The sequence below is a fragment of the Ochotona curzoniae genome, unplaced genomic scaffold (assembly GCF_017591425.1).
Source record: "Ochotona curzoniae isolate NIBS_2020 unplaced genomic scaffold, NIBS_Ocur_1.0 contig_4064, whole genome shotgun sequence".
In the NCBI taxonomy this organism is placed as follows: domain Eukaryota; kingdom Metazoa; phylum Chordata; class Mammalia; order Lagomorpha; family Ochotonidae; genus Ochotona; species Ochotona curzoniae.
This window is the reverse complement of record NW_024466107.1, coordinates 3,892,386-3,913,717: the sequence shown is the minus strand read 5'-3', so window position 1 is coordinate 3,913,717 and position 21,332 is coordinate 3,892,386. Positions and strand designations below refer to the sequence as shown.

Genomic DNA, 21,332 nt, shown 5'->3' with positions numbered 1-21,332 from the left:
AAGGTGTTCCCTCTGCATCACGTGTTCAACTTTTCACCTCCTGCTCTGCTCACGTATTGAGGCCAGAATGCTCAAATCTACTTCCAGTTGCCAGCTGTAGCAGACACGTTTTGGTTTTTCCTTCCTTGCTTAAACGGCCAAACTATATATATAAGAGGGTAAGTAAGTCACCTCTATTTCTTCAACCTGTACTGAGGCTCTTCACACAGACACATGCAGCTGTCTGAACTTCTGTGGTTCCAGTCCCCCATCCGGCTCTTCCTGCTCCAGCGGGTGGGCGTTTCCTCCTTCCCCGCGCACGCGCACGCGCCATCGCCAGCCAGCCCCTCGCCAAAAAAAAAAAAAAAAAAAAAAAAAGGCGGTTCAGCGGACCGGAAGCGGTAGCTCCTGACCCAGGCGGCCGACTGAGAACTACACCTCCCAGCGTGCCGCGCGGCCCCGGCCGACGGCGATTGGGGCGGAGCCCAGCCGCTCCCGGACTGCATTTCCCGACGTGCCGCGCGTTGCCAGGGGACGGGGGTAAACGAGCGAGGGCCGCACCGGTCTGCGCGCCGGCGCGTGAGGCGTCGCCGGGGGCCGGCCGAGAGGGCGGACGCGGGAGCTGGGCACGCGGGGCATGAGCGGCGCCCTCCCCCGGCCTCCCCGAGCGAGGGTCGCGCGGCACGGGGCCTAGCGGCGGGCCTGGAGGCCTGGGCGAGCGCCGGGCGCTGCTGCCGCTGCCGCCGCCGCCGCCGCCGCCGCCGCCGCCGCCGCCTGCAGCCGCCATGGAGGTGAGCGGGCCGGAGGACGACCCGTTCCTGTCGCAGCTGCACCAGGTGCAGTGCCCCGTGTGCCAGCACATGATGCCCGCCGCGCACATCAACTCGCACCTGGACCGCTGCCTGCTGCTGCACCCGGCGGGCCACGCCGAGCCCGCGGCCGGGCCGCAGCGCGCCAAGAGGCGGCGGCTGTCGGAGAGCTCGGCGCTCAAGCAGCCGGCCACCCCGACGGCGGCCGAGAGCAGCGAGGGCGAGGCCGAGGACGCCGACGACGGCGGCGAGACCGAGAGCCGCGAGAGCTACGACGCGCCCCCGACGCCCAGCGGCGCCCGCCTCATCCCCGACTTCCCGGTGGCGCGCTCCGGCAGCCCCGGCAGGAAGGGCTCGGCCAAGAGGCCGGCGGCCGCGGCGGGCGCGGCGGGCAGCGCGTCCCCGCGCAGCTGGGACGAGGCCGAGGCGCCCGAGGAGGAGGAGGAGGCGGTGGGCGATGGCGATGGCGACGCGGACGTGGACGGCGAGGAGGACGCGGGGCAGTGGGACGCGGACGCCGCCTCTGCCGCCGCGGCCGCCGTGGCCTTCGGGGCGGGCGGCGCGGGCCGGCCCCACTCGCGGGCGCCGGCGGCCGAGGAGATCCGGCAGATGCTGGAAGGCAAGCCGCTGGCCGACAAGATGCGGCCTGACACCCTGCAGGACTACTTCGGCCAGTGCAGGGCCGTGGGGCAGGAGACCTTGCTGCGCTCGCTGCTGGAGGCCAACGAGATCCCCTCGCTCATCCTGTGGGGGCCCCCGGGCTGCGGCAAGGTGAGTGCCGCCCTGGCGCCCCGACCGTGCACGCTCCTGCTGTGTGCGTGTGTGTGTGTGAGTGAGTGAGTGTGCAGCCGATGGCCGCGAGAGCCCCGGGGGCCTGCAGGTTGTCGTGAGTGTGCAGGAAGGCACGCCCTCCCCTCCCATCCCACCCCCGAAGCCCTGAGATGCACCTGCTGGTCGTTTGGGGAAGGAAGACGCGCACTCCAGGATTGGAATTGCTCTGGCACTACAGTGCCTGCCTCCCTTCCCCCCGCTTTACCCCTCTGCCAGGGAGTCCAACGACCCAGGTCCTCAAGCAACAGCAGTGCCACGCAAATTGTAGAAGGCCGTTTGCATATTGAAGAGTACCCCTTGGGGGGGAAAAATAAATAAAAGGTCTTTTTCTTTCCTTCCGGTCTTAGAGTGTCATTAGCAGGCCGGCGCGAGGGAGAGCTCACCCCCAGGAGTCCTTGGCCTCATGCCTTCTCTCAGTTCTCTCACGCTGCTCTGGGTTTGAGGAGGCGGCCGGGTTGGCTTTGGTGTTCAGTCCCATGCACTTTGGGAATTCGCATAAAGGGCGTCCGGATAGGGTGGGCCTAGAAAACATGTCACTGTAAGAAGGAGCCCTTGGGGGGAGACTGAGGAAGTCTGTAGAACAGGTGGCCGGGTCCTCCAAGTCGTTCCATCCGTAGATAGTGTGAGCGCCAGCGAATGGCAGCAGCCACCAGGGTGTGGAATACTGTCCTCGTGGTGATGGAGCTGTAGGTATTTCTCCTCAGTGAGGACGGCCAGCAGTGGCATTCTTACTTGTTCGTAGACCTTGTGAGAGTGGCTACTCCGCTCCTGGTAGTGCCCCAAAGTGACAGGTGTCCCTGGGGGGATGGTGGGTGAGTTCCTAGAAGATTCAGTGCAAGTGGGGTGGTGAGCCAGGCTGCTCTACGAGGCACTTGCTGACCGTGGCTTGGGCTGGGCAGGTGTCACCCAGGGGCTTGAGGCCAGCAGGCGGGCAGGCTGGGCAGGTGAAGCAGCAGCCACAGAGGCTGATGTAGTAAAAGTGTCCCTGTCCATTCAGGAGCAGATTTGTCCTGCTCACTGAAGCAGTCTTGGCGTTAAAAAATTCTCACTGTTATGCTGCGGTGCTGGTGAAAGCAAGGGTGGCAGTTCCCTGTGCGTCTTGAGCTCCTGGGCGTGCCAGGCCCCTCGCCCTGCCAGTGCTACCAGGACCGCCGGAGGTGGACGTGCAGTCCAGGCCGGGGCTCTCCCCTACACGGCCCTCGGCCCTCCCCCGCTGTAGCTGTTCTCCAGCAGTGCACACCCAGCCTTCTGCGCGCTGCCTTCCTGGCGGAGGGAGACTTGTCTTCTGTCTTCAGTCACAGCTGTCACCAAGCTCCACCAAGTCAAGACTCCCCAGTCTGCTGGAATTCCAGCAATCTTGACAACCACCTCCCTCCAAGGGGGTTAGCGACAAGGCAGAGAAAGTCGGTGTTAGCCTAAGTTGTAGTGACATGCCTTTCTTATTTATGGTGCTGCATTGTGAGTGCTTGTATTTGCTCTAAGGTTCGCAAGGGTTTGCGATGTGTCTTGTGTCTGCTGCCCCCCCCTTGGAGCGCACGTTGCTTGGTTACCCAGTGCTGCCGCATGCCGTCCCCACAGTGCCGCCCTCCCCCGACGTGGCAGCTTTTCATCGTGTGTCTCCGTCTCTTCCAGACCACTCTGGCTCACATCATAGCCAACAGCAGCAAGAAGCACAGCATAAGGTTTGTGACATTGTCTGCCACCAATGCCAAGACCAACGACGTGCGTGACGTCATCAAGCAGGCTCAGAATGAGAAGAGCTTTTTCAAAAGGAAAACCATCCTTTTTATTGATGAGATTCATCGGTTCAACAAGTCCCAGCAGGTAGATTGACTTCCTTACCTCTGCTTGTTGTGAACATCAGCTGGAGTGTAGACGGTGTGTGCAGTCGCTCGCAGAGCCCGAAGCAGCGTCCAGCTGCCACGGCCTCTTGTCCCGGTCATTAGAGAAGCACAGCCTGTCTCCCCTGTAGCTAGTGCAGTTTGGTTAACAAGAGCGGGCCTGCTCTGCCTAGCTGCTGAGTCCAGCCCTGGGCTGCGCGTAGCCAGAAAGCAGCTCTGGACCTAGTGTCTCATTAACACAAAACTTTCCTTATTCGTATATCAGGAGCCGTTGTGAGCAGTTCAGCTTCCAGGTCGTTACTTTAACGTGCTTGATTGCATTCCCATACAGTGTAGGGATTGTGTCTTCTGGGGCTTCGGGCTCTTATTGAAATGAATACTTACAGGGTTTGAGCATTTAAATGATTTTCTGAGATAAAAGGACATTATTTTTTTAAGCACCATTCTGAAACTTCTACAGAGACATTAAAATCACTTTTTTCAAGCATACTTTTTCTTTGATAAACATTTTGTTACAACTAAATCATAGATAAAAATATTTCCAAAAACCCTTTCAAACTGTGTGTGTGTGCTTCCCACCCCCCCAACTTAAATCTCTTTTGGAGAGAGAGGTCCTCATGTTAGCATCTTATGTCTCACATTGGGCCCCTGACTCAGCCTCGCAGGGTGCCTTCCCCGTAAGACATCTGGTAGTTGAGTATTCACTAGTTTGTCAAGAAGAATCACATTTTGACTCGGTACTTGGAGTAATAGGGGACTTGGGAAATATTGATATTTTTGTACGTTCTTGTGCTTTCTGTAAACAGCTGTCAAAATACAGCTCTGTGCCAGTTCAGCCATGGTTGGCTGGAGGGTGCTTTTCTAAGTAGAGAAGTCGTTTATGCTGAAACTGAGTTGGAGTTTTGCTCAGAGCTAGCTGCGGGTGTGCCAGCCGGAGGTAGGGCTAGGCACTGGCAGTCCGTAAGTTGTGCTGAGGACCTGACAAGCAAGGGCTGTACTCACCAGCTTGGCGCGGCTGCCTTCAGAGACTGGAGATCCAGAGCAGGGCCGGGGGACAGCGGAGCCCCGGCTTGCCTGGGACTGTGCAGGCGGCCGCTGACGGGCGTCACCTTCTTCTGTCTCCCTCCCATGCCAGGACACGTTCCTTCCCCACGTGGAGTGCGGGACGATCACGCTGATCGGGGCGACCACCGAGAACCCTTCCTTCCAAGTCAACGCTGCTCTCCTGAGCCGCTGCCGGGTGGTGGTGCTGGAGAAGCTGCCAGTGGAGGCGATGGTGACTATTTTAATGCGTGCGATCAACTCGCTGGGAATCCACGTCCTGGACTCTAGTCGGCCCACTGACTCTCTGAGCCACAGCAGCAACAGTAACACAGAGTGAGTGGCAGGGCGGAGTCCCCAGGGGCACAGGCTGGCCGGGAGAATCTCCTGGCAGGAAGCCAGCACAAGGGCTGGGCCTGGAGCAGAAGGCAGGGGGGTGGACAGGGAGGATCTGCCGATGGGCCAGTAATGACAGTGGCAGAGGAAACTGCGCGGTTACACGGGCACCTGTGCAGTTGAGATGCATTCCGCAGCCCCGACAGGGACGTCTGTCTTTGAGCTGGGACATCGTTTTGTTCTCTTTCTTGGACACAGGCGTCTGTGCTTAGGTTAACTTTCCTGGCATGGCTTTTTTTTTTTTTTTAACTTTATGGTACAGTAGCATAGGGTCTGGGATTCCCACCTCCCAACTCCAAGCCCCTGACTGACTTTCCGATATTACTGCAGTAGTATAGTCCTCCTTGATGGCATCCATCTATTCCTAGCACAACCTTTTAAAAAAAGGTTGGAGGAAGCCTTATTGTTTGAAAGACTTTATCTCACTCATTGAGTAAGCAGAATTGAAGACTCAACATACAAATCTTCCAGTTTTCTTACTTTTGCCCCTAGTATACTATTTTTAAAACACGAAGTAAAAAATCCTGTGTCTTGTAGCCACAGACGCGTTTAAGGCTTTCAGCGCACTGAGAGCTGAGCCTCGACCCCCGACGGGAAGGGTCTCCTGAGCACCACAGAGGCCGCCGCTGTACTGTTTGCAACTGACTCGGTGTCTGCATAGTGGGTCTGGATCACGCATAGTCAGGCCAACCCTTTACTCGTCGTGGAGCGCAGTCTCCGGAAGCCATTTGTTCCCAGTGTGGAGGACATAGTGCCGTGGAACATGATCTGGTCTGGTGAGGGGCCAGGACCCTCCTCCTGTCCCGGACTCTGCAGCTGCTGCGGCCTGCCCCAAGGCCAAGTTCTGGAGCCTGTTTTCTGTGGGGATTAAAGTACCAGGCATGGTTGTGAGCCAGGGTTTGGGTTTCAGCAGCAGGCTTCCCCTGCATGTCGGGCCTCTCCCATTTGCCCCTGTCTCAGATGTAGGAAGGAAAATCTGTGCCCCCCGAGAGCCTTAAGCTACTTGCCTGCAGACCCCTGGGCGCGGTGCGGGGACTTCAGAGTTCACACGGGAGACAAGAGCTGTTAGAGGTGTGGCCAGAAGCCAAGTGGAGACCCCGCTGCAACGGGGCGTGCTCCAGCTCAGGAGCGTTCTGTGCTGGCCCCTGCTGGGGGGCTTCAGGACCCCTGTTCCCCACCGCGCCAAGCTCCTCACCAAGCAGAGCAGCCCCCTCTGCCAGAATATTGCTGCTGGACTCAGTAGTGTAGTAAAACATGGGAGGAGGTGAAGAGTCCTCACAGCTGTTGTCCTTTTGGGGGGAGGGCTGCCCTGTGTTCTGGTTATTGTGTTCTGTCCACAACTTTATATCCTGTATTTTCATCTCCCGGGGTAATTTTTACTTAGTTTATGCCATGATTTCATGCTTGGGATTTTATATACCTTTTTTTTTTCTTTTAACCCTCTTGCCATTTCGTTTTAGCTCCTAAAACAGAAATGAGACAGTGACTCTTAATCTACTAAAATTGCATTTTATCAGAGTTTTCCAGGTCCAGTTTAGCAAAAGTCCATGTTAGAGCTTTTTCTGCATTGTTTCCTCTGTCCCCCACGTGGCAGAGCTGCTGAGAGGACAGAATCTGATCCAGGCACAGTGCCCAGCAACTCTGGCTCTCAGGAGGACAGTAGTGTGTTCATTCGCTTACTTTAGTCTAATTCAGTCTAGAGGTAATGCCTGGTGTCAGATGTCATTTTGTTTAATATGATTGCCCTTTTTACAATCAGTAAACATAGTGAATTAGAAATACTAAGCTTGGATCCATTGACCAATCTGTTTGTTAGCACTTCTGATAAGAAATTAAGCTAGGAAATACCATGAACCACAGACAGCAGCTCTTCAGTAAAGTACCTGCCATCTAAATGGCTGTGGGCAACATAGACTTCTGGAGGCGACTTTGTACTTGCAGACCCCTGTCGGCTGGCTTCCGCTGTAAACGCATCCTCACCGTGAGCCAGGTCTGTGTGCTGATGTCGGTGATTACTCTCCCTGGAAAGTGAGTGTGCATTTGCGTTCTGGTGTCTTGGGGAGCAGCCACCACTTTTACAGAAAATTCCTAGGCTAATGGAAGCTGTGCAGGAGAGGAGTGGAGCTGGGGGGCCGGGTGTTGAACCTGGCGAGACTGCTGCCAAGACCGTTCTTGACTGTTCTGGAGGAATGTTGAGTTCTCACACAGGATACACACATGTGTGAGAGGTTCCCATTAGATAAAGAGTCTTCCTCCGGCACCTCTGTATCCAGCAGGAACTGCAGCTCCTGCCCCTGCCTCTGCTAGGCGTGGGCTGTGTGTCAGAGGGCATGTGTGCGCTTCCGAGAGGCACAGCATGAGCAAGGCTAAGCGAGCCGTTCGGCTCAGTGCCAGGCTGTCACAAAGCCAGGTACGAGGGCGGTGGAGAGGAGAGAGAAGCATCTAGAACACGTGAAATCACATCAGCTTTTTTGCGTGCTAGATAAGCAGATGCCGAGTTATATCTCAAAGGGCAAGCAGAACTGAAGTGGATGAAACACAAAGCTCCTGATGCCTGTGCCAGCAGGCCTAGTGTTCCACCTGCGCTTTGGTCACATGATGCCAAGCATGTGCTCTGTAGACTGGTTTCGCTTTGGAAGCCAGAAGTAAAAATCCTGCAGAGTGAAGCAGTGCTTGGTGCTTGGCGGGGTTGTGGATGCCCCGATTCCAGGACACATGCGTATTCACAGACACACAGAGTGTTGCTGTTGATGGAGTGCATGAGGGCGGTGAAATGGGAAGGCGGGAGTGAGTGCCCTCTGACCCTTAGCCAGGCGGAGCTCCCGGAACCGGCTGGAGCATTTGAAGCAGGGTCTGTCCCCACATAAAGTGTGGCTTAACTAAGTCCGGAGCTCTGCTGTTCAGAGAGGCCCCAGACGAGAGGCTCCCCACAAGACAGCTGTAGAGCTTTTCTGTGGTTTTTGTTTTTGATAAAAGTCAGTTGTTTTGCCCTGGCTGCCTCTGTGATAATGTATCACTGAAGACAAGAACAACAGTAGAACCGTGGGAAGTGCTAGCCGGAAGGAAGTGTGGCCGCAGAGGAGATGTTGAGATGTTGATCATCTTCCCTAAGCCTGGCTCACCGCACGGGGGACGGCGCGTTCCCGGGGTGCATGTGTGTAGCTGTTGGCAAGCAGATGAAGCAAGTGCGTTGAAAGGAGGCTGTGGGAATGCCAGGGCCCAGAAACACAGACCTTATGCACTTTGTTTTACCACAATAACACAACCACGGAGGGAAGTCAGGCTGCTCGGGGCACACTGCCTCGCGCCCTAGGAGAGAGCAGGCTCTTCCAGCCTCCGCACTGCTGCAGTCTCATTCCATCTGTGCCCAGCTGCCCTGGCTGCCCTGTGCTTTCTCCTAGGGACAGTTGTCATGGATGTAGGGTGTCTGTGCATCCAGGATGATTTTGTCCTGAGAGCTTTCCTTTGTGAAACCTGCGAAGACTGTTCCCAGCTAAGGTCGCATCCGCAGCTTCCAGGGAGGGCACCAGCCAACATCTGGCTCCCGTGCCAGGTTTGTTGGGGGCAGTGTTATTTTGGGAAGACGTGTCCTTCCTGGGGTTCATCAGGGAGAGGACTCCTCTATGTTCTTGGTTCTGTCTTGCTTTGCTGTCCCTCTGCTTTTCGTGGAGACAGCAGAGTTGGGACTGTACCTTGTGGGCTGCAGTTCTGGGGATTGGGCTGTTGACCAGTCTTAACTGAAGTGAAAGTTGCCGTCCATAGCACTCAGCACGCGCTGGGTGACGTGGCTGCATTCTGGAAGCGTTCCACACGCTTTGTTTAGTTCTCGGTGCTTGACAAAAGGAGGCACTATTTGCTCCTTTTGATTAGAGACACAAAAGGTTAAGTAAGGTGCTCCTGAGCACCCAGCCTGGTCACGATGGGACATATTTGAAGACCTGCTTCTGTCTGCTAAGGGGCTGCCAGTGTCCGAGCAAGTCTAGGCGCCAGGTTAAAACAGGGTGAGTGCTAGCATTCTGACTTTTGTCTATTGCCCTGCTTTTATGCAGGATTCAGGGTGGTGGAGTGCCACTTGTAATGAAGCAGAGTTCCCATCACTCACACGATGGACATTCTAAACTACACATGGCTAAATTCTGACCTGATGGTTTTGGGGCCTCAGTAAATCCATCCTGAGGCTACCGCCCCCGAGCCTGAGCACCGTCTCAAGCCTGATGGCCATCCATTGTCCAACAGCCGCTCCCCCGTTCCTGTAATATTCCTTCCAGTTAGTCAGAAGGGATTCACCAGGTGGTTCTGCCTCAGGGGAGAGCTTAACCGAGCCGAGTGTACTGACAGGTGTCACTTCCACTGTCTTCTCTCCAGTTTACACTCCCAGCCACCTGCGTGGTATCCTTGCCAGAGCAGTGACATGCAGCAGGACTCAGGTCCTCAAAAGTTGGCAGGGAAGAAGGAAGCCCCCCTGTGCCCCTGCTAAGACCTAGACCTCTCGGCTGGAGACAGCGGAACCAAGGTTTTGGCTTCTTAACTAGGAATGTGGCATTTTCTGAATTTCTTTTCAACCAATTTTCTCTGCTTATTGTGGGACTTTTTTTATTATTATTATTACATTATAACAGTGGCTTTTGCTGTCTGGTAATATAATTTGCTATTTTTGCTGTCATCAGATGCCGTGAAATTTTGGACCCTCCATCCCTAAAGATTTCACATCCTTTAGTTATGTTCTACCTCTGGGATGCTATTTTCAAATGCAGTGCATTTTAGAAGCATGTCCTTAGATCTAGGAGTCGTGCCGAGTTCTTCCACCTGGGAGTCCGGTGTCAGTGATGGCATTTCATGTAGGAGTTTCTGCTCGCTGAGGGCCTTGCAGTTCGTAATACAAACCCTTCAGCACCACCATCTTGTCTCATCTTCTGCCCATTGGGAGATCAGCCATCAAGACAAGATCATGTCATTAGAACTTGGTTAGGGTGAACAGGCCAGGCTGTACTGACGGATAGGTGGAGCCTCTAGAACATTCTGCAGTGTTCTCCACTTGTGTGGCCATTTTGAACACTTTCAGCAGCCCCTTTTTCTTCCTTGAGTGGAGTTGCTGCCTCGTGTGGCTCCTAAAATATGCTCTCCTTTTGGACAAGGTGGAAACTGGCAGATGGTTCTTCCCATGGCATGAAGAGGGAGCAGGCGGTGGTCATTGTAGCAGCACCTGGCCTCCGACCCCAGGCACAGCAGTGGGGTAGTGATATGTGTCTGAGTAGGCAAGCTCCTTTGCACCCACTTCCAAAAGCTTAGTCACAGCGTGCTGTTTTTTAGTGTGGGACAATGTGCTGCTTGGCTGCTCTCCTGTTCCTTGGTTACATGTGAGAAATGTGGTCAAGACACGGGCGGCGTCTTGTCTGTCCCAAGAGCACCACGTGGCCCTACCTGCAAAGAAAGGGCAAGTTCACAGAAAAGAAAAAGTACACAAATACTGTGCGACCCCGACACCTGGGCCGTCTGCCACATGCTCCTCCAGGTGCATCAGCAGGGAGCAGGAACGGAAGTGGAGCAGCTGGGATTCGAGCCAACACTCCATTATGGAATGCCAGGGTCACAGATGCTGGCTTAACGAGCTCTGCCACAGTGCTGTCTGCAGAATCATTCCAAGGTTGTCTGGCAGTAGATTACTTTTCTCCCTTTGTCAATTTTTAAAACTTGATCTACATTTTAAAAAATATTCAGAGATCTGATTAGGCCATGTGTTTTCCAAATAGCCGTTTAGTTGTCACAGATGTGAAACTACACACAAGTGTAATGCCAATTTTGTTTACAAAGTTTAGCTGTAAGGTCGGTGGTCGCACAGGTATGGGTGGGTCACAAAGGAGATTCCACAGACAACAGTTACCAGTGGTGATGGAGATACGGGCTTTTCTTTGGTTGCTTGTTTCCTTATATTAAAAAGAACTAAAAAGCATTTTTTATGTGTAAATATTGAAGGCCTATAAATCCACACCAGGCACTGTGGAGCAGAGACTAGAGCCTAATCCTTATCCTTGGGCTGCTCACCTGTGAGTGGGGAGGGAGCCTGACAAATGTCGTCAACACGCAACCCAGCTCAGCTTTGCAGGATGCCACCGGCTGCTAGGAGCAGCTAGCTTAGGGCTCCTCTTCCATTCCTTTCTCTTCCCTCAGTGGTCCTGCAGGGTTTTTGTTGCTAGGAAGCTTTCCAAGGAGACAGCCTGGCTTTTATTAGTACTAAGGGAGGAATGAGGTGTTTGGGTTCTTGCTCTTGCCACTTCCTCCCCGCCCCAACACAAACACACACACACACAATGTGATGTACAATAACCCAGCATTATTGGGCCCTTCCTCTCAGATCCATCCTCTGCTGCTGTGCCCTTCTGATGCTGGGACCTGCCTTAGGCAACTCCTGCAGAATGTCTTGTGTCCATCATTTTCTTCTAGATTATCTTCCAGAAATCCTGCTCCGAGTGTGCTGTTGAGTAAAGACCTACCCGCCACAGAGGTTGTCAGCGCTGTGGCCGGGGGTCATGGCTGCTTGCTGTAAAGCTGAGACGAGCGGGCTGTGCTGGGTCTGACGAGAGGCCCAGAGGGAACGGTCGAATCATGGGCTTGGGTAAACGGCGAATGGAGTGATGCCAGACGCCAGTGTTGTTAGTGTGAAATGCAGTGGTATTACTGTGATGATTCGCTGAGCGAGGTGAGGTGGGCGATGAGGAGCCCCGTGGTGTCCCCAGCAGGCCCCGGGACCTGCCTCAGCCCAGGACACGCAGTGGCTCTGCCGCGGCCTCCCTCATGGCTGCAGGGACCTCTCGCTGAAGGCGGTGTTGACACGGGAGAGCTGTGACTGTGAAGTTGTTTTGCTACACAAGTGTGCAGCTAGCTAGCAACTCAACCAAGAATCAATGACCCTTCATTGAGACGTCTGTCCGGCTGGGCCAGGAGTGGGCCATTCTGCTGAATCAGTCCTGAGAGCTAATGATAGTCGGACTTTATGAAGGTCTGGAGTTAGAAAAGGAATTATACATTTTAATCCTGATACTTGGAGAGAGTTCTGTCAGAATCTTCTGGCCCGTTGCCAGGCTAGGTGCCTCCCAGTTGCCCCATGCAGATTTTATGTGAGGAATACACACCATGAAAACGTTCCCAGAATGCCTCTGGCTAAGATTCTGTGCACCGGCTTCCAGGCCCTCCGGTGCCCAGGGGAACGGCCGTGGCTTGTGTGTGGAGCGAAAGAACTCGGCTGCGTGGTTCAGGCCTCTCAGGGCCACTGCTCACCTTCTTGTACAATGCTGCGTTTCCTGTTTGGAAAGTGACGTCATCTCGCGTCTCCTGGGGTGTGGGCTCCCTGTGAGGCCCGCTCACCGTACTCTGTAGGGAGATGCTGGCGTTTCTAATTGTTTTCACCACGCTCCGTGGTGCCAGGAACTGTGCAGCCTCGGTGTGTGCACCTGCCCAGGGCGTACCCTCACACCTCCGCTCACCGAGAGCCATGGAGGCCGCAGAGCTGTGGTGGGAGGCCTTGCTCACAAACAAGATCCTGGCAGTCTGTAGACCCCTCTCCTCAACTGAGTTCAGAATATGGGTTCTCAATAAGGGACAGAAACCTTGTACTGTAAGAGTTCTTCCGAAGTGTCCTTACTGAGGGCAACAGGGTATTTCAGAAAGAGTATGGAGACAGGAAACCGCAGATACGGGTTTTCTGAATCTTCAGGAGCTGCCTCCTATGACCCCGCTAAGACATGTGGCAGGGGACATTGTGACAGTACCCAGCCCTGCTTGTGCCCAGGCCCTGGGTGCCCGCAGTACCCAGCCCTGCTTGTGTCCAGGCCTTTGGAGCTCGCAGTACCCAGCCCTGCTTGTCTCCAGGCCCTTGGTGCTCACAGTACCCACCCCTGCTTGTGTCCAGGCCCTCGGTGCTCGCAGTACCCAGTCCTGCTTGTGTCCAGGCCCTCAGGCCTCACAATACCCAGCCTTGCCTGTGTCCAGGCCCTGGTGCTCGCAGTGCCCAGCCCTGCTTGTGTCCAGGCCTTTGGAGCTCGCAGTACCCAGCCCTGCTTGTGTCCAGGCCTTTGGAGCTCGCAGTACCCAGCCCTGCTTGTGTCCAGGCCCTCGGTGCTCGCAGTACCCAGCCCTGCTTGTGTCCAGGTCCTGGAGCTCGCAGTACCCAGCCCTGCTTGTGTCCAGGCCCTCGGTGCTCGCAGTACCCACCCCTGCTTGTGTCCAGGCCCTTGGTGCTCGCAATACCCAGCCCTGCTTGTGTCCAGGCCCTCAGGCCTCACAATACCCAGCCTTGCCTGTGTCCAGGCCCTGGTGCTTGCAGTACCCAGGCCCTGCTTGTGTCCAGGCCCTTGGTGCTCGCAGTACCCACCCCTGCTTGTGTGTAGGCCCTGGTGCTCACAGTACCCACCCCTGCTTGTGTGCAGGCCCTGGTGCTCGCAGTACCCAGCCCTGCCTGTGCCCAGGCCCCCGGTGCTCGCAGTACCCACCCCTGCTGTGTCCAGGCCCTGGTGCTCGCAGTACCCAGCCCTGCTTGTGTGTAGGCCCTGGTGCTCGCAGTACCCAGCCCTGCTTGTGTGTAGACCCTTGGAGCTTGCAGTAACCAGCCCTGCTGTGTTGCAGGCCCTCGGTGCTCATAGAAGACAAAGCGGTGGACACTCTGGCTTACCTCAGTGATGGTGATGCGCGAGCAGGCTTGAACGGACTGCAGCTGGCGGTGCTGGCCAGGCTGAGCTCCAGGAAGATGTTCTGCAAGAAGAGTGGGCAGACGTACTCCCCCAGCAGAGTTCTGGTCACGGAGAATGACGTGAAGGAAGGCCTGCAGCGTTCCCACATCCTGTATGACCGAGCGGGTGAGTGTCCGCGTGTGGACAGCACAGCTGTCGGCGTGGTGTGTGCACACGTGAGCACGACCCGGCGTCTGCCCGTTAGCTGGGCCCAAGCCTGCCCCTGGCTCTCAGTGGTGACTGACTCCCACACATGGCTGACCTTTCTGAACCGAAGCGGAAGCTACCCTGTGAGGAAGCAGCAAGAGCTCTCGTGTTTTCAACTGTGGCTTTCACTTTCGTCTAATGAGCTCGAGTCGATATTTTCCCATTACCCTCTGGAAGCACCTGTAAGCATGGGCAGTTTTGAAAATCTGTTTATTCAGTTGACAGTAAATAATTCTGTGATTCTTTTTTTTTTTTTTAAAAAAAAAGATTTATTTACTAGAAGACAGAGTTACAGACAAGAGGGAAAGGAGCTCTTGATCTGCGGGCTCACTCCCCAAGTGGCTGTAATGGCTGAGGCTGCGTCAGCCTGGAGCCGAGGGCTTCTCCCAGGTAGCCCAGGTGGATGCAGGGGCCCAAACATGCGGGCTGTTCTCTGCTGCTTTCCCAGGCACATTAGCAGGGAGCTGGATTGAAACAGAAGGTCCAGGAGTCAAGCCTGTGTCCACAGGGATGCCTGCGCCAGACGGCAGCTTTACCCAGCACAGCACAGTACATACCCCGCTAGTAATCGTTTGCGATGACTGTAAGTGGTGGTAGGGCTTCTGTAGTAAATGCCCTGTTTGTGTTACAGCCTTGAATTTCTGGAACCTGAGCTGCAGGTGAGGCTGTTTTGCAGTGTTAAAGTCTTTTAATTTCGGAATGTGCACTTCTCTGTGTAGAACCATGTTGACACATACCAGATTGGGTGCCAGCTCTCATTAAATCTGATCTGGCAGTATTAAATGTCATAAACACAGCACATTTGCATCTTTTTATAACAGAAAAGGGAGGTGAAGAGAGCCGCTCGGATTAGGCTGGACTCCAGGGGCCTGAGCAGCTGTGTGACTGGGTCATCACTCTAAGTCACTGTGGAATAGAATTTCCACACCTTTAAAAGCTCTACCATGAAAGGAAGCAGATAATGGGACATTCCAGGTCTCCGAGGCTGGGCCACATCTGCGTTATTCCTTCCTGCTGATTAGAAAAGGAGGTGGAGAGGCTTTAGAATGGCTCTTGATTTTGGTAGGCTCATTGTGTGACCAGGGAAAGTGACCAAAGCTTTCTGTTTTCTCCATTTGTTTTAAAGTATTTTTACTTATTTAAAAAAAGGCAGAGTGAGAGCGATTGTTTGCTGATTCAGTCCCCACCCAGAACTCCACACAGATCTCCCACTGTGGGTGGCAGGAACCCCAGGATTTGAGCTGTTGTCTGCTGGCTCCAGATGCAATAGCAGGAAGCTATTGGGACAGCGCTGCCCAGGTGCTCCAGCAGGATGCGGGTCTCCTGGGTTGTGGAGCTGCCGCAGCACCAGCCCGTGCCCTCTGTGTTGTGGTGTGCCTGTGCCTCTTGGTCTCTTGGTGCCTCTTGGTGTGGCATGCATGGGTCTCATCTTTCCCGGGCTCGGGAGCATGCTGGGGATGTGGTGTTAGTATGGAGCCCCGCTTTACTGCTGACCACTGGAGCAAAAAAAAAAAGGGTTCTATTTATTTATTTACAGCTTTGAAAGAGAGAGGGAGAGCGAGAGCTTGTCGATTCACCAGTTCACGCTGCAGATGGCCACAGGGTCAGGAACAGAAACTTCTTTCAGGTCTCCCGTGTGGGTGGCAAGCCATTAAGCACTTGAGCCATCTTCCTCTGCTCTCCCAGGCCTTTATCGGGCAGCTGGATTCAAAATGGAGCAGACCAAGACAGGGACCAGTTACTGTATGGGATACGGCATCACTCGGGTGCTTGACTTGCTATGCCACAATGCCGATCCCAGGAAACTGGACTCTGGGGATCCCATAGGTGTCTTCATCCTCCCATCCCGGGGTGCTCCAGAGGAACCTGCCCTTTGGACTGGATTAATGGGACTGTTCTGTATTTGATGACTTCCCCTGGCCATGTGTGGCTGGCAGTTGGAGGCTGAACCCGGGGCTACTTGGCCATGGTGCCCACTCTTGCTCATCCTACTGGTGTTGCTGCTTGTCAGCTGAGCCCAGTAAAGGGGAGAGGCAAGTCACCCATGCTGGGGAGTGTGAGTTTGACCGGAAGTGGATGAGAGCTGGTTTCCTCCCTTCCTGTATGTCCCCTGTTGGGCCGAACCTTCCCTCCATACCCCCTCCCCATACCTTTGGTGCCAGCCTTCAGAAGGGCAGGGCACAGGGTGCTGGGACCAGGAGGGAGGGGGAGCAGTGAGAACCCTGTGATGCCACCAGGGACATCTTCTGAGCCAGTGTCCGTGACACACTTCCAGGGAAGCCCTGGGAGGAGCGGGCCTCAGCTCAACTTTAAGAGAAAATATGGTCAGGAAAGTATGGGAATGTAGGGGCAGTGTTGTACAGTGGTTTACACTGTGCCTTGGCTTGCCTGCCTTCCAAGTCAGAGCACCAGCTTGATTGCCGCCTGCCGTGCTTCCGAGCAGCCAGCATCCTGCTCAGACACCTGCCTCTCCCACCGTGTGGGGGGCCAGGCTGGAGCGCCTGGCCCTGATTTCCGCCTGACCTCCCGGTTACTGTGTCTGTTCGGGGCGTGAGCTGACAGATGAAAGGTGTGTGTGTGTGTGTGTGTGTGTGTGTGTGTGTGTGTGTGTGTGTGTGTGTGTGTGTGTGTGTGTGTGTGTGTGTGTGTGTGAAGTATAAAACGTTTTTTCAAACATATCCACTTACTACACTGGCTGCACACCCCCGCCATGAATTGTGCTAGGGCGTGTTCCAGAATGTGCACCCTCCCACCATGCCCAGTTGGAGGCCAGCTGTCCAGTCCCGACCTCCCCTCCCCCTGCCTTGTTCAGATCAGCCAGTGGCAGCACAGCTGGCTCGGGTGCCCCTGTGGTGAGCCTGTGTGTGAACACTGTGTGTGTGAGCACAGCTGGCTCGGGTGCCCCTGTGGTGAGCCTGTGTGTGAACACTGTGTGTGTGAACACTGTGTGTGTGAGCACAGCTGGCTCGGGTGCCCCTGTGGTGAGCCCGTGTGTGAACACTGTGTGTGAGCACAGCTGGCTCGGGTGCCCCAGTGGTGAGCCCGTGTGTGAACACTGTGTGTGTGAGCACAGCTGGCTCAGGTGCCCTTGTGGTGAGCCCGTGCGTGAACACTCTCTCTGGTGTGCAGGAGAAGAACATTACAACTGCATCTCTGCCTTGCACAAGGCCATGCGTGGCTCGGACCAGAATGCCTCGCTCTACTGGCTGGCGCGCATGCTCGAGGGAGGAGAGGACCCGCTGTACGTGGCAAGGAGGCTGGTGAGGTTTGCCAGTGAGGACATCGGTAAGTGTGCCGGTCGGGAGAGGGGATGGGGGGTGGCAGGATCTGGCAGGTGGGGCCCGGGGGTGGGGGGCGCAGGTGCTGTCCAGGGCTGCGGCTCACAGAGGCCCTGTTCGCTTCCTGCTGCGGAGGACTGAAGGGCAGGCTCTTGGAAGCTGACTTTGCAGTGGGTCTGCCCTGGGCAGCCCCTGGGGTGGAGTGGATGCTCCCTGAAGACAAGGCTGGGAAGCTGGGCCCTCATTGTTCTCGCTGTCCCCATGTGTCTCCTGGCCCTGCTCCTTATCTTTTTGGGCAGAGCCTCTGCTTCTCCCCCCACAAGCAGCCGAGTATCCCCCCACCAGGAGGCGATTCTCCCCACTGCCCAGGATCCCCTCAGGGTCACCGTCGGCTCAGGGACAACGGAGCTGTGGTTCAGTGAGGCCCCCGTGGAGGCGCTGGCGGCCTGTGGTCAGCCCGCGGCGGGCCAGCACAGTGAGCGTGTGACTTAACTCTGCTTTGTCTCCATGTATGGCAGGTCTGGCAGACCCGTCTGCGTTAACACAAGCAGTTGCTGCCTACCAGGGGTGTCATTTTATAGGCATGCCTGAGTGTGAGGTAAAGTACCTGCTCTGTTCTTGGCCACTCGGTTCCTTTCTCTTGTACCCTGTCCTTCTGTGGGTCTGAACGTTGGCCTGCCTTCCTCTTTGAGGTTTGCAGACCACTGAGTAAATTGCTTGGCCTGTGGAGTCCCCTTGTCAAACTCTAGACTCCTGTTGCTAAGAGACTCGGGTTATCCGTGAGGTCATGGTTGACGGTCGTCCTTGGCCTCCCGAGTTCCGAGCAGGCGCTGCAGGCTTTCTGGAGGGAGCAGGAGCTAAATCCAATGCCTCTGCTAGCTCACCCCCAAAGCGAGCAGCTTCCTATTCCTGCTTCTGATGCAGTTGAGGGGCAAGGAGAAATCGTATTTAGCAAAAAGCTCTTTATTAAAAACTGCGAGTCTCTGGGTGGGCTTGCCTCCCGTGTCACGGGTGTTTCTGTCAGCCGGGCCATACTCCAGACTGGACAGAGAGCAGGCGGTGCGGAGTGGCAGGGCTCTGGTGTCCCGAGGGCTGTGCACACACAAGATGCCAACCCCTTCCGAGTAACCCGTGCCCTCTGTCGCAGGTGCTTCTGGCCCAGTGCGTCGTCTATTTTGCCAGAGCCCCGAAGTCCATTGAGGTGTACAGCGCCTACAACAACGTCAAGGCCTGCCTGAGGAACCACCAGGGCCCGCTGCCCCCGGTCCCGCTGCACCTGCGCAACGCGCCCACGAGGCTGATGAAGGACCTGGGCTATGGCAAAGGCTACAAGTACAACCCCATGTACAGCGAGCCGGTGGATCAGGAGTACCTGCCCGAGGAGCTGCGGGGCGTCGACTTCTTCAAGCAGAGGCGGTGCTGATCCTGTCGCCGTCGCGAGGAGGTGTCCTCCCTCAGAAGGGCCGGAAAGAAGGCTCCGCGCCCTGGGAAGCTGCTCGCCCGGCCCGCTGGCAACTCATGCAGGCTCACGTTCTGTGCCAGAAATTCACAAGTTCCGTAGGTGGAGGCAGTACTTCAGCTAAATGTGTCACATTGAAATTGTGTTCATTTGCACTCTGTGCAGCGGTTATGCTTATGAAAATATCTGGCAGCTTTGTGCAATGAATTAATGTTATAAGGAATTATCTATTTTGTCATAGTATTTAAGTCATAATGTCACTTCAGAATTCAGTTCTGTAGGATTTCTTTTCCTTTAAAAAAATGTATATTCTGGGTAGTTTCAATTGGTAAAAAAAAAAAATGTAATTGTGATTTAATACTGCATAGTGTTTTGGGTATTTTTTTTATATGCAAAGGTCTTCTGAGCCAATAAAACTATTTCAAAGTACTCCCGCTCAGTGCCTCAGTGCCTCGGTGCCTCGGTGCCTCCCAGCCTCAGGCGTCGGTGGCCTTTGCATTTTGGTAATAATCACTGTGAAGAGAAACAAGAGAATCAGTCTGCCTTTTAGTTTAAACATTTTACTTAGAATTAATTGATTTTTTTTTTCACAAAGTTTGAATGGTGTGTAAGACTCCAGTCGTCCCCTGACCATCCATCGCTCCGACTTCGTTTCTTCTTACCACTCCGTATTTCTGAACATTTCCAGGTCACTTCTCGTGTCTCCTGAGGCAAACCCTCCTCTCCTGCCCCTTGCATAGTACTCTGGTGCAGTTATAAACCGACTTTTTAAAAAAATTTATATCTGAGTCTATCATGTGTCAGTAATTGTTTCATTGAGTTTTCATGCAATAGCTTTTTTTAAAGTTTTTTTTTATATTTGCAGTGGCAGAACTACAAAGAGAGGAGGACAGAGAGATTTTCTGTCCACTGGCTTACTCCTCAGATGGTTTCAACTTCCAGATCTCCTGAGCCAAAGTCAGGAACCAGGAGCTTCTTCTGGGGTCCCAGATGGGTGCACAGGCTTGGGACTTGAGCCATCCTCCACTGGCTTCCTAGACCATAAGAAGGGAGCGGGATCTGAAGTAGGGGGCTAGAACTCGAACCAGTGTCCACAGGAGATGCTGGGCACTGAAGGTGGAGGGTCAGCCGGTTACGTCACCATACTGGCCCCACTGTCCGACTGGCCGTCGTTTCACGTAGAGGCCGACGGGAGGACCCCAGCTTACAGTGGCCAGCTCTCTGCCTGCTTGCTATGATGCCTTCTGGGCTTGCACCTGCCACCTCGGGAGCAGCTGTTGTTCCGGGACCTGAGCCTTTGCCGAGTAAGAGCACCTGATTTTTGGAAGTGACCTCCTGCCCTGGTTGTTGGCACTTTGAGTAGCTTTGTGAGCCTGGAGACGGCACATTGCAGGGGTCTTGTGATTACCTGGGAGGGTCCCCAGTATAGTTAGCGCTGTTGCTCAGCCATCTCGTCCAGGCTTCTTGACATGATCCTTCAGGACATTTGCCTTGCCTCTGCCTGCGTCACAGCCTCTGATGGGCAGATCCCAGGCTTCCTGTGTGTCCTTCATTGCTTCTAAGCGCTTTCCATAGACTAATGAGCTGAATCCTGCTTATCGGGGCAAGGAGAGCAGGGCACAGGAAGGGCTAGTAACTTCCTCCGGACCTCAGCTAGTGCATGCTAGAGGCAGAGGGTAGTGCAGGACCCAGATGCGCCTGCAGTCGCCTGCCATGCCCTAAGCCTCAGACCCTCATGGAGCTGCACTGGCCCCCTTGCCCCGGCCTCCTGGTGTGCGCTGAGAACTCATCCTCTCGTCCTTTGCTTTCTCTGTCCTGATTTCTGAGAGAGTTCCTTACTTTGAATTTTTACCCCATTGTGCTCTGGTTTTTAATTTTTAAGAGCTCCCTTTTGTTCTGACTGTTCCTCTCCGTGTGTATATGTGTGTGTGGCAGCCTGCATTTAGTGATTTGTTTGGGAACTGCTTATCTTATTTCCTTAGGGATATTGATTTTTCAAACGTTTTTCTCCCTCCGTGCTGCTTCCTTGCTGTGTTTGTTTTTCTGTTCCCTTGTTTGGTCCTCATGTCACTGAGTCCCAGGACTGGGAGTTCTGAGCACAGTTGGAGAGAAGAGTGTTAACTCGGCTGCCCAGGCATTTGTAGGAAACGCTGGCAGTCCATGTCTTCTGCTCTTCTTGGGAAAAAGAATAATAAAAAAAAAAAGGTTTATTGATTTTTTTTTGGAAGGAGATTTACAGAGAGGAGAGGCAGATTTTTCATTCACCGGTTCACTTCTCAAATGGCCACAACAGCTGGAGCTGAGCCATTCAGGAGCCAGGCGCTTCCTCTGGGTCTCCCACATGAATGCAGGGTCCCAAGGCTTTGGGCCATCCTTCACTGCCTTTCCAAGCCACAAACAGGGAGCTGGATTAGAAATAGAACAGCTGGGACACAAACTGTCCCCCTATATGAAATCCCGATGCGTTTAGGGAGAAGATTAGCCAATTGAGCCATCACACTGGACACACTGGAAATTCTTCTGTTGTTCACTATACCAAGAAAAGTCAATTTCCCCATACACATTTGAGGGTCAAACACCAAAGCCACATCCTTGGGGGGAGAAAGTTTGTTATAGAGTAGCCAAACAAGGAGTCAAAGCATTCCTCTAATGTGGCTCCTCCAGCGAGGGTCTGGACGAAGTTTTGTGGGGTCAGGAAAGCAAAGTTGGAACACAGACAAACCCACAGAGCAGTTTCTCCTTGGCCTTGCCCATGGCCGGACCACAGA

General features: G+C 54.5%; 1 protein-coding gene across 2 annotated transcripts; it reads left to right on the top strand.

Annotated features, from left to right (window-relative positions):
- The first annotated feature begins 738 nt into the window (after positions 1 to 738).
- On the top strand, positions 739 to 19,357 carry WRNIP1 (WRN helicase interacting protein 1). Of its 2 annotated transcripts, none has more exons than XM_040984103.1 (7): positions 739 to 1,559; positions 3,252 to 3,443; positions 4,656 to 4,837; positions 13,517 to 13,746; positions 16,957 to 17,112; positions 17,624 to 17,703; positions 18,253 to 19,357. In XM_040984103.1, exons 1-7 carry the CDS (start codon positions 765 to 767, stop codon positions 18,526 to 18,528), a joined length of 1,911 nt encoding a protein of 636 aa, XP_040840037.1. In that variant the 5' UTR covers positions 739 to 764; the 3' UTR covers positions 18,529 to 19,357. The 2 variants fall into 2 exon arrangements, with proteins under 2 accessions (XP_040840037.1, XP_040840036.1); XM_040984102.1 differs by having other exon boundaries at positions 4,596 to 4,837.
- The last annotated feature ends 1,975 nt before the right edge of the window (positions 19,358 to 21,332 follow it).